This window comes from Nicotiana tabacum, chromosome 5 (genome assembly GCF_000715075.1).
Source record: "Nicotiana tabacum cultivar K326 chromosome 5, ASM71507v2, whole genome shotgun sequence".
NCBI lineage: Eukaryota > Viridiplantae > Streptophyta > Magnoliopsida > Solanales > Solanaceae > Nicotiana > Nicotiana tabacum.
Genome location: NC_134084.1, coordinates 105,615,150 through 105,627,194, shown reverse-complemented (window position 1 = coordinate 105,627,194; position 12,045 = coordinate 105,615,150). Strand labels below are relative to the sequence as shown.

At 36.7% G+C, this 12,045-nt stretch overlaps 1 protein-coding gene and 1 long non-coding RNA gene across 2 annotated transcripts; one reads left to right on the top strand and one right to left on the bottom strand.

The window, feature by feature from the left end:
• Positions 1-2,208: 2,208 nt before the first annotated feature.
• On the bottom strand, positions 2,209-3,609 carry LOC142180629 (uncharacterized). Its single transcript, XR_012709251.1, has 2 exons — positions 3,326-3,609; positions 2,209-2,464 (listed from the first exon to the last, which is right to left on the bottom strand). It is a non-coding gene; the product is annotated as an uncharacterized LOC142180629 (long non-coding RNA).
• Positions 3,610-11,071: 7,462 nt separating this feature from the next.
• On the top strand, positions 11,072-11,618 carry LOC142180895 (uncharacterized). Its single transcript, XM_075253001.1, has 2 exons — positions 11,072-11,278; positions 11,397-11,618. The coding sequence occupies exons 1-2, from the start codon at positions 11,072-11,074 to the stop codon at positions 11,616-11,618; spliced, it is 429 nt and encodes a 142-aa protein (XP_075109102.1).
• The last annotated feature ends 427 nt before the right edge of the window (positions 11,619-12,045 follow it).

The window sequence follows — 12,045 nt, the reverse complement described above, 5'->3', positions numbered from 1 at the left end:
GTAATAATTATCGTCGGCTTCGTTACAAAATTTCCATACTCTATTTTTGCGATACACTCTGTTTCAACATTTTCTCTAATTTCACAAATCAAAAACGACCAAATCTTCTACAATTCTTCTACAACAAACGCAATTATGGCGAAAATCCCAATTATGCTACAACTGAATGAGAATTGGGATAGCTATGGGAGATTTAGAGAATTTCAGGTCAATGGCATTGTAGTCGATGAGGATGCGAGTTATAGTCTATTGATTTCTACAATGGCACAGCAATTAATGATTGATACATCCGAAAAAATTATAGAAATCAAATACATTGTCAACGAGCATTGTCCTCCAATGGAAATTAGGAAGGATATGGGTGTTCGTGTATACATGGAGATGAAAAAGGAAAACGAAAACTTAGGATCATATCCGCTATGTATAACTGTTCGCGATTTCAATATGGAATTGAGTATCACCAATGAGAACACAGTTGTAGGTGTGTGATGTTATTTTTTCTATGAAATTCTGGTACAATGTCAATGAGCTACACTTTATCTACATTTTATCTACAAATAAACTACATATATATCAATATAGATTACAGAATATATACAAAATTTCTACATTTATTCTACAATAAAACCACATATAATTTGAAAAATTAATATGAAATACTGAATTTCAACCTTTCTACAAATTATCTACAAACTGGTCATAACAGTATTTATATTTATTTTCATGCAGGTTCGTCTGGAATACTAAAGTTGCTTGATATGCCAACATCTCCCGTTATAGAGGAATATGAAAGTATAATAATAACAGATAGTACACCAAGTTCTATTGAAGTAGGACAAGTATACCAAGATAAGGAAATAATTGCAACTGCAATGAAGCACTATTCTGTCATGCACAAGTTCCAATTCAAGGTTAAAAGATCTAGTGCTAGAAGGTATGAACATATGAATAGTCAAAGATTATTATTTTTTTAATTTTGTAGTTTATTTGTAATTTTTTACTTCTTCAGTTTTTCCTTGTGATAATGTTTAACAGAATTGTAGTTGAATTGTAGTTATGTTGTATATAGATTGTATAATGTGATTGTTTAAGCTAAAACAGTCTTTTTTTCTTTTTAAATCTAAATTTTAAACCATTGTTTAAAATGTATTTATTTTGTAGCTACTGGCTGATATGTATTGGTGAAAACTGTACATGGCACTTCAAGGCAACTAGCATAAATGATTCTGCAATGTTCAAGGTCAGAAATTTCGACAGCCAGCGCACATGCTCTTTAATGGACAATACATTCATACAACGCAAACCTACTGCCATGGTAGTTGGTAGCATGGTTATTCCAAAATATTCTGATCCTAAGACAATTTACACATCAAAAGACATACAATTTGACATGTTGTCTGAACACGGCGTGAATCTAACCTACATGCAAGCCTGGAGAGCAAAGGAAAAGGCTTTACAGTTTTTGAGAGGTCATCCTGCTGACTCCTACAGCAAATTGCCTAGTTATTTGTATACTCTAGAGAAGAATTATCCAGGGGTCTATAGTTAAATTGAAGAAGACAGACGATGACTGGTTCTTGTATGTATTTGTTGCGATTTGTACGTCAATCAGTGGTTGGGAATATTGTAGGCCAGTTGTAGTAGTTGATGGGACCTTTTTAAAGTCAGCATACAGGGGAATAATGCTAACAGCTAGTACAATGGATGCAGCAGGTACTGAAGTTTTATTGTAGAAATATTGTAGCTTGTATGTTTTTTGTAGTACTTGCAGATTAATTATAGATATATTGTAGATATATTATAGAAAAGTTGTAGTTTGTATATATATGTCTTCTTCTGCATTTTTCCTGCAGCCAATTAATTGCTCTTATTGCCACATAATGTAGGTACCATATTACCATTGGCATATGCTGTTGTTGATTCAGAGAATGACGCATCATGGAAGTGGTTTTTTGAGCAATTCAAACTCGTGTATGGTGAAAGACCAAATATGTGTGTTGTTTCGGATCGGAATGAGAGTATCTTGAAGGCAACATCTATTGTATATCCTGACATGCCACATTATTCTTGCATGTGGCATATTTGGACAAATATGTCACGACCCAAACCGATGGGCCACGACGGGCACTCGGTACCTTACTCAACCGAGTACCAACGTAACATATCTTTCTTATTACATTATCATATACACATGACATACGGGCCTAATAGGGCAACATGATCTTTTATAAACTCAAAACATAGGCCGACAAGGCCGTACAATCTTTTACGTACAAGACATATGTCAACAAGCCTCTAAGAGTACATAAATATCATATAGGCCGGGATAGAGTCCTGCCATACCACACAATACACGTCTAAATCATACTAACCAAATAAGCAACTCCGAAGCAAATGGAGCGCACCAACATCTTCCGCTGAGCTGATAGCCTACTTGGAGGGCTCTCGACTTGTCTATCGGGACCTGCGGGCATGAAACGCAGCGTCCCCAAGCAAAAGGGATGTCAGTACGAATAATGTACCGAGTATGTAAGGCACATAAAAATGTACATAAGAGACATGGAAGAAATATAGAGTACATGACTCAACCTGTAAGTCTGAATAACTTTGTAAATCATAAAATACTTTTAGCGTCATGCATCTGCATATGAATGTCATGTCGTGCATAGGTACATGTTTCATAACATTATCAGCCTCTGAGGGCATCCCAATTCCATCATATCATATCGGCCACTGTGGGCAAAATCATCATCATATACCAGCTGATCAGGTGGTGGTGCGTATATAACGCCATAACCTTTCCCATATCCCATATACATATATATACATACATATATACGCGTATATAACGCCGTTTGAGTACATACATATATATGCGTATATAATGCCGTTTGAATCATATTTCAGCAACTGTGGGCAACATCATCATCATATATCAGCTGATCAGGTGGTGGTGCGTATATAGCGCCATAACCTTTTCCCATATCCAATATACATATATTTACATATATGAGTATATAACACCATCTGGTCATGGGTCAATGAACATGAATGCAATGCATGAAAAGTACGTCAATAAAATCATTCGGAATGTCATAAGACCATTTTTCCTCTGAGTAATATCATAAAGTAAACTCTTTTCAACTTTCGTATTTTTCTGAGACCCATGAACAGATGATAAAATATTATGACACATGAAAATTAAAGAACATAGATATTTCTAATACTTCTATGAATAGAGTTACTTATGGAATTTGTGCATTTGCACGTTTCGTTCGTATCTTATGGATCATGCCAAAAGAAAGAAGGGATAGCCTTAACATACCTGTTCATCACCTTACTCGGAATTAGAAACAACTAGGCGAAAGGCCATTGATGGCTTCCAGCCAGTGACCCATAAGTATGCATTTTCCAAAGGGCTTAACCAAACTGAATTGAAAAATGACAAGATATCTTCGTGTGTTGCTGCTCATCTAACCGTGTAGTAATCTTTGTGATGTGTGGTTATTTTGATCACCAAAAATTTGTGATCTTTTACGTATGAAGTTTCCATTGGAACGTTAAGTAGGAGCCTAAGGAACTCTTCAAGTTCAATTGAAGTTGGAGACGTTTTCTGAACATGGGTTTTGTCATATCTTTGTTAATTCTTTTACTAAAAGTAAACTAGAAAATTGATATGTTAGTGTTGGGAAATGTGCCCAATTTGCCACTTAATAAGACTTGATCAAGAGTCACCATTTTGTATATGGCCTTGCTGCCACGTGTTTGGATATATCTTATCCAAATTTATCCCCATTTAATTAGGCAATGTCCCGTTATCCGGTAATTAATCAATTACCCATAAAATTAAGAATTATTCCCATTTACTTAAAATATTATTCACTTTTCATATACCTTATACACCTTACTTTTATGGTCATGTGACACCTTGTATGGTACTAGTCCATAAATACCGGGATATTTAGCTCGGGCCGTATTTTACCCCAGCATGCCAAACTTTGACAAAATTCGTTTTCTTCGGTTTGCTTACCCTCGCACTTTCACGAATTTACCTGTCACTTGTTTGAAATAACATAAGACTTATAACCTCCAAATAATCTTTTCCTTGAACTGATGTACATTTCCTTATGACAAATTCAATGTACAATACTACAGGGTACAACATAATCGTAATTTAATACTGCGAAGCGTAACATCATTGACGTAATATTGCGGGGCGTAACATCATTCCCTCCTTTGGAACATTCGTCTTCGAATGTTGACTGATACTCTTATCATTTTCATAACTTATAGCTCATGTGAATACCTTAATACTCACCTTGCCATTTAGGCAGTTGTTCTACGAATAAATCCAAAGTCCAGGATATTCCCGCCTTTAGTCTTTTTGCTCGTATCATGACATGTGATCGAAATCTTCCTAATCTTGTAACTGTTGTTACCTCTTGTCATGCAACCTGTATGACCTTGGCTTTGTAAGTGCACTTATGCAATTCATCTTTCCTTTTTCCTTTTTCCTTTTATCTTTTAGTCAATCTCTAGGCCATACTTTGTATATACAAGGCTTAATAGGATGCCTCTCTAGGACTCTATAGGTATACTGAAGTCCTTTGCTCGACACTTTGTAGAACTTGCGAATATGGCCATATCTCATTTCATAGATCTGGTTACCCACTTCATATGACTTTACTGCACTTACATGGGTTATACTATACCATAATTTTTCTGCTTCAATCTACCTTTACTGAGGTATGCTTACCAAGCTCCCAGTTACTTTTGTTGCCTATCCTTTAGGTATAAATCTCAATCCTTCAATGCTCTTTCATTACCGTTCGTCTTAAGAACGACGACCTAATCTCATCTCATACTTTGTAACTTTTGTTCGTCCATTGTTGATTTGCCTCAATATCAATCTACAATATACCACTGATAACTTGAAACTTCTTTACGGCATACCTTGCCACTAGGGTTTACGTTCCATCGAGGAATATTTGAAGTGATTTTCCTAATCCATGTAGGGGTGATATTATACTTCAATGACCGTAATTTATAGCATTCCAATATGATTCACTTATGTGGGTATTTTAATCTCGTACAATCCATGAAATCCTCTTCAAATCACTGCTCACCTGAAGGCCTAATCGTCATCCTTTATCCATCATAATTACACCCTCATTGTACTATAAGGGCAACATTCCATCTTTTCTAAATGGTACTTGTCTTGGATTCCTTTGAGTTCATCCAGGTTATACCGAACATTCAATAACTTAGAGAAACCATTATCTCTCTTGTTTCCATGGACTTAACCCTGAGGACTTATACATTCTCGTCACCTTTTCACTTGCCTTTCCTCATCCTTACTCATGTTTCCTTAAAACTTTGTCGCTCTACCATACTTTAGCTTGCGACCTATACATATCCATCTATAATACTCGCAACTTTCCTTCAACTTGCTTGCCCCATAATTTTCCTTATGTTATTCTGGAATGTCAAGCAATACATCACATCGTCTCCAACTCTTCTCTATTCTCTTAACTAGATCTCTCAGTACTTAGAAACCATAGGTTGGAAGACATACCGCTGACGATGCGGTTATCACTTCCGGTTATTGGATCCCCGTGCTTATAGCCTTCTATCTGAAGTGTGGACTATTCACGATCTTCTGCCTTTAGGTATCTCGTACGTTGTTCACCTTTACCTTACTTACCCTAAAATCTCGTATCGTATCTTCTATATCTTTCATAACCTCCCTTCCACCTAGGCGTAATTCACGTCCATAACTTGAAGCTCTATAATAATACTCGCACCTCTGGTACATACACAATCCGGTGGGAGCTTCGTACTGACTTTTTATGAGGCTGGTACTTCTTCTAACTGGCTTCCTTGTGGAGCCATTATAGATTATGGTCACTGTGTTATTTCTCTTGAACCTTTGATATTAAGAGCAATTCTGTCATGTTCTCAAGCACAACTTCTATAATTTTTCTAGGTCCAATAATCAGACTCCTGATTTGCTTAGGTGATGTAGTTCTTGAGTTTCCTCTTCCTTCTAATCGGCCTTTACGTAGGCTTAAGCTATCTTCCGATCTGTGGCTCATGGTATCAGTTATTACCTTAGCCTTTCATGGGTATTATGGAATATACATGATACAATCTCCTAACAATTCAATCCTTTGTCTATGCCCTGGGCTCAATTCTTTCTTTTAACTTATACCGGAGTCTTCTATGGCTGTATGATTGTCAACAAATATGCTGCCTGGATAATGTTCCAAAATCTTGAGTGTATCTATAACGTACTAACTCTGGATCATTGATCAAATAATTCTTTCATTCCGTCTTAGCTTTCTTTCCACGTAAGCTATTACTTTTCCTGGTCTTTCTGCCCCTTGTTGCATCCATACTTAGCTTATCTTAGTGTCCACACATGCCAGAGTTTTCATATAACTCATATGATCTTGAATATTACTTTTATCTTTACTTCCCGTTCATTAGCCACGGTAGGTGCCACTTTCCGTTGGAGTGCTTCCAGTGTTGTTGTGAGACTATTGTTACACGCCCATTTCCTCTTTAAGTCGTTGTGCTTAGGTTGAAGCCTTCTTCCTTATTTCCTCAACTTGTCTTTCATTGTAGTATTTAGGGAAGACCCTCTGACTCTTGTAAAGATGCGAACTTATTATACTGTATTCCTGATAGAATTTTTGATGTTCGTACTCACCTGTAATTATCCTTAGTTACTTACCTCCATACTCATCAGCTCGTACGGCTGCTTCTGAACTGAAGTTTTGACTGTCTTCCTAGTGGAACTATCTTTTCGTAACACTCATAATACCCTTAAATACCCCAACTCCTATTTGAATATATCTCAAGTATTACAATGTCATAACTATGGGGCTAAATTCACTATATTAGTATTTACTATCTTTATCTTGCACGACTTGCTGTCTTGTTCTGTATCCTCTTGACTAGCCATAGCTAGGCTCTTTTTGAATCAACTACTAACTACTCGTTGGCCCATCCTCATGTCAATATTCCACGAAATCTTTCTTGGGTTATTTCGTTGGTCTTAACTTATGTCTCGCATTGGCTCCTTAATTATCATTAACATCTCGGACAGGAACCCTTACATCTTCTCCCTGACGTCACGTTTGCATAATATTTTGGAATCGTAGCATATCTGTAGTATTTGGATAAGTGCAATCTCATCCCTTTCTCATTTTTATCGCATTCTTCCTTTTATCATTCCATATTCCCTCCTTTAGGGGAGTACTAACAATTGCAGCTACGACGACCTGCCTATAGATGTTTCACCTTTTCATCTTTGGCATCCTTTCACATCATCTATGACTCTTACTCGCCTTTTGGTAATCCTTCCATACCAAGGATAGCAAAATTCGTTACTCACGAGGGTGAAATTTAGTATAACTGGCACATACAGTCCCTTAAGCTGAACTTTGCTCACATTGCTTGCTGTAGGGAAGCGTCTTCCTGAATGATCATTCTCAGAATTTCTCGTGAATCTTCTTTTGTCGTCCATTCTATTATTAGCGGAAAAAAAAATCTAAAGTTCTTATGATAGCGACTATCACCAGTCACTCAGTTCCTAATTCATGTTTAGTTTATCTTGTTCACCAGTCCATACTGGTTCTATTACTCTAAGGATTAACTCTCCCCTCTGGTAGTCACGTTGGAGTCACGAACTTATTTCTCGAAATGAGGATATAACCTTATGGCCTATACTCTTTTGTTGTCTTAAGGCACATCACCTTTCGTCTCTTCCCTCATTTGACTATAGGTTTTGTAACACTCTACCGTTTTCATCCAGGTATCACACCTTATTCATAATGCTTTCTTATCCCTCTTCTCATTATTCTGCTAATATTTCTGCGACATTCTTTTGCTTTTAGCTTTCCTTTTCTCCATCTAGTGGCTCTTCAAGTTGCTTAACGTTCTCACTTTACTAGGGACACGAGCAACACTACGGTAATATTTATCCCTGCAAGGCTTATAGTGCATGTCTTTGTAGCACTCATATCTGGCTGCACTATTTTAGAGTGCACCATGTAGGCATCTCATAAAGAGATCTATCAACACATTTGCAATATCCTTCGAAAATGTCAACTGACGCAATCAATTCATCCATCATATCTTCTTATACTGCTTTTGTTAACCCCCATAGGGCATATCTGGAAGGGGTACGACCAATTGTATATACTTATGTTACTATTGAATATAACTCAAAAAGCTTATGTTCCTCTGCCTGAATTATAAACACCGTTCACCTTCATTAACTGGATGCCTCGTACTTTTCTTCATCTTACTTCCTTTACTTGTTGACACTTGTATTTACCTTCTAAATCTCTCATTGTCATTCACCATTAAGGTGGATATGTATTCTTGCCTCAAGATCCTTACCAAGAGGCTTACACCTTTTCGTACGCACGTGATCTGTTGAAGACCTCATATTTACTTATCATAAACATGATGCAAAGTCGAGTTCCTCTGACTCAACTCTCCCATAGCTATATATCTTACCACCTGCCTTTCTGGATGTAGGAATCGTCGTAATATGAATAAGGTAGAGTTTAGGAAATTGAGTTCTTACAACTGAGCTCTACCACACGATCTAGAGAAAGAAGAAAGAGTGACAGTCCTAAATGCCTTGTAGCCTCCTGCTTATAAGTGTGGTGCACGACACACCCATAAACAAGACTCTACTAGACACGGCTTATAGACTCCCTAGGACAGAACTGCTCTGATACCACTTTTGTCACGACCCAAACCGATGGGCCGCGACGGGCACTCGGTACCTTACTCAACCGAGTACCAACGTAACATATCTTTCTTATTACATTATCATATACACATGACATACGGGCCTAATAGGGCAACATGATCTTTTATAAACTCAAAACATAGGCCGACAAGGCCGTACATTCTTTCACGTACAAGACATATGTCAACTAGCCTCTAAGAGTACATAAATGTCATATAGGTCGGGATAGAGTCCCGCCATACCACACAATACACGTCTAAATCATACTAACCAAATAAGCAACTTCGAAGCAAATGAAGCGCACCAACATCTTCCGCTGAGCTGATAGCCTACTTGGAGGGCTCTCGACTTGTTTATCGGGACCTGCGGGCATGAAACGCAGCATCCCCAAGCAAAAGGGACGTCAGTACGAATAATGTACCGAGTATGTAAGGCACATAAATAAGTACATAAGAGACATGGAAGAAATATAGAGTACATGACTCAACCTGTAAGTCTGAATAACTTTGTAAATCATAAAATACTTTTAGCGTCATGCATCTGCGTATGAATGTCATGTCGTGCATAGGTACATGTTTCATAATATTATCAGCCTCTGAGGGCATCCCATCATATCATATCGGCCACTGTAAGCAAAATCATCATTGTATACCAGCTTATCAGGTGGTGGTGCGTATATAATGCCATAACCTTTCCCATATCCCATATACATATATATACATATATATACGCGTATATAACATCATATATATGCGTATATAACGTTGTTTGAATCATATTTCAGCAACTGTGGGAAACATCATCATCATATAGCAGCTGATCAGGTGGTGGTGCGTATATAGCGCCATAACCACTTCCCATATCCAATATACATATATTTACATATATATGTGTATATAACGCTATCTGGTCATGGGTCAATGCACATGAATGCAATGCATGAAAAGTACGTTAATAAAATCATTCGGAATGTCATAAGACCATTTTTCCTCTGAGCAATATCATAAAGTAAACTCTTTTCAACTTTTGTATTTTTCTGAGACCCATGAACAGATGATAAAATATTATGACACATGAAAATTAAAGAACATAGATATTTCTAATACTTTTATGAATAGAGTCACTTATGGAATTTGTGCATTTGCATGCTTCGTTCGTATCGTATGGATCATGCCAAAAGAAAAAAGGGATAGCCTTAACATACCCGTTCATCACCCAACTCAGAATTAGAAACAACTAGGCGAAAGGCCATTGATGGCTTCCAGCCAGTGACCCATAAGTATGCATTTTCCAAAGAGCTTAACCAAACTGAATTGAAAAATGACAAGATATCTTCGTGTGTTGCTGCTCATCTGACCGTGTAGTAATCTTTGTGATGTGTGGTTATTTTGATCACCAAAAATTTGTGATCTTTTACGTATGAAGTTTCCATTGGAACGTTAAGTAGGAGCCTAAGGAACTCTTCAAGTTCAATTGAAGTTGGAGACGTTTTCTGAACATGGGTTTTGTCATATCTTTGTTAATTCTTTTACTAAAAGTAAACTAGAAAATTGATATGTTAGTGTTGGGAAATGTGCCCAATTTTCCACTTAATAAGACTTGATCAAGAGTCACCATTTTGTATATGACCTTGCTGCCACGTGTTTGGATATATCTTATCCAAATTTATCCCCATTTAATTAGGCAATGTCCCGTTACCTGGTAATTAATTACCCGTAAAATTAAGAATTATTCACATTTACTTAAAATATTACTCACTTTTCATATACCTTATACACCTTACTTTTATGGTCATGTGACACCTTGTGTGGTACTAGTCCATAAATACCGGGTAATTTAGCTCGGGCCGTATTTTACCCTAGCATGCCAAACTTTGACAAAATTCGTTTTCTTCGATTTGCTTACCCTCGCACCTTCACGAATTTACTTGTCATTTGTTTGAAATAACATAAGACTTATAACCTCCAAATAATCTTTTCCTTGGACTGATGTACATTTCCTTACGACAAATTCAACGTACAATACTACAGGGTACAACATCATCGTAATTTAATACTGCGAAGCGTAACATCATTGACGTAATATTGCGGGGCGTAACAAAATATACGGGCAAAGTTCAAGAAGGGACATCTTAAGTTAAGTGAATTATACTTTTCCACGGCACGATCATACACCCTTGATAAATTTAATGAAAGGATGTCAAAGATTGAGGAGATTGACCCCCGTGTTAAAGCATACCTATACGATATTGGCTATCATAGATAGTCTCGAGTACATGCTACGGTGAATAGAACTTGGACTATGACATCAAACATTGCAGAGTCGTTGAATGCTGTAACAAAATATGCAAGAGAGCTGCCGATAGTAAAGCTATTAGAGTATATGAGGACCCTTCTTGAATGTTGGACGAAAGAAAAGTTATTGAAAGCAAAGGGTACATTCACATACCTTGGGTACAAATTCAACAAAGAGTTGGATGACAACAGAACATTGTCGCACAAGCTTAGAGTAAGATCTGATTATTTATTGAATCAAATTAATTTAAACAACGATAATGTAGATATTTTGTATATAGTTTGATTTTAACCATATATGAATTGCTTTTTTGTTTGTAATATACTCGTAGGTGAGGGCTTCAATAGACAACATCCATACAGTAATAGATGGTGTGAGGTGCTATAATATTTGTCTTGAAAACAAGAGATGTAGTTGTGGGCAATTCCAGCTTGATGAACTACCTTATCCACATGTTTTGGCTGCTTTAAGACACAGGGATGAGTCTTTGAACAATATTGTTCTCCTTATTACACAAGGGCAAACCTCTTGCGTACTTATGAAATATCAGTAAATCCCCAGCCTAATGAAAGCAAATGGAATGTGCCACAACATATAACTGAAGAAGTAGTAAATCCACCTAAAGGAGGGAAAAGGCAGCCAGGAAGACCTCGAAAAGAAAGATACAAAACATATGATGAAATAAATTCAAAGAAGTATAAGGTTTCATGCAGCAACTGCGGAGGAGAAGGGCATAACAAAAGATCTTGCAAGAATGCACCCAAAAAGAAATAAAATTTTATGTAGTTAACAGAATATTTAATAAAATTGTTGGTTAGTTCTGGATAACAGATTTTGATGTGTAATTGTTGGTGTTTTTTAAGATCATAATGTAGTTAGTTAGGATTTTTCTGTATTGAGACAATACTTTCATAGATTGATTTGTTTATGAATGGTTTCTGTATATATAATCTAGAATTTTTTTACTATCTATGGAATCC

Bases quoted from the DNA above. Each gene is read 5' to 3' on its own strand.
- LOC142180895 (XM_075253001.1), top strand. From the start codon at position 11,072: ATGACATCAAACATTGCAGAGTCGTTGAATGCTGTAACAAAATATGCA. The intron at 11,279-11,396 runs GTAAGATCTGAT...ATATACTCGTAG, and splicing joins CATTGTCGCACAAGCTTAGA to GTGAGGGCTTCAATAGACAA.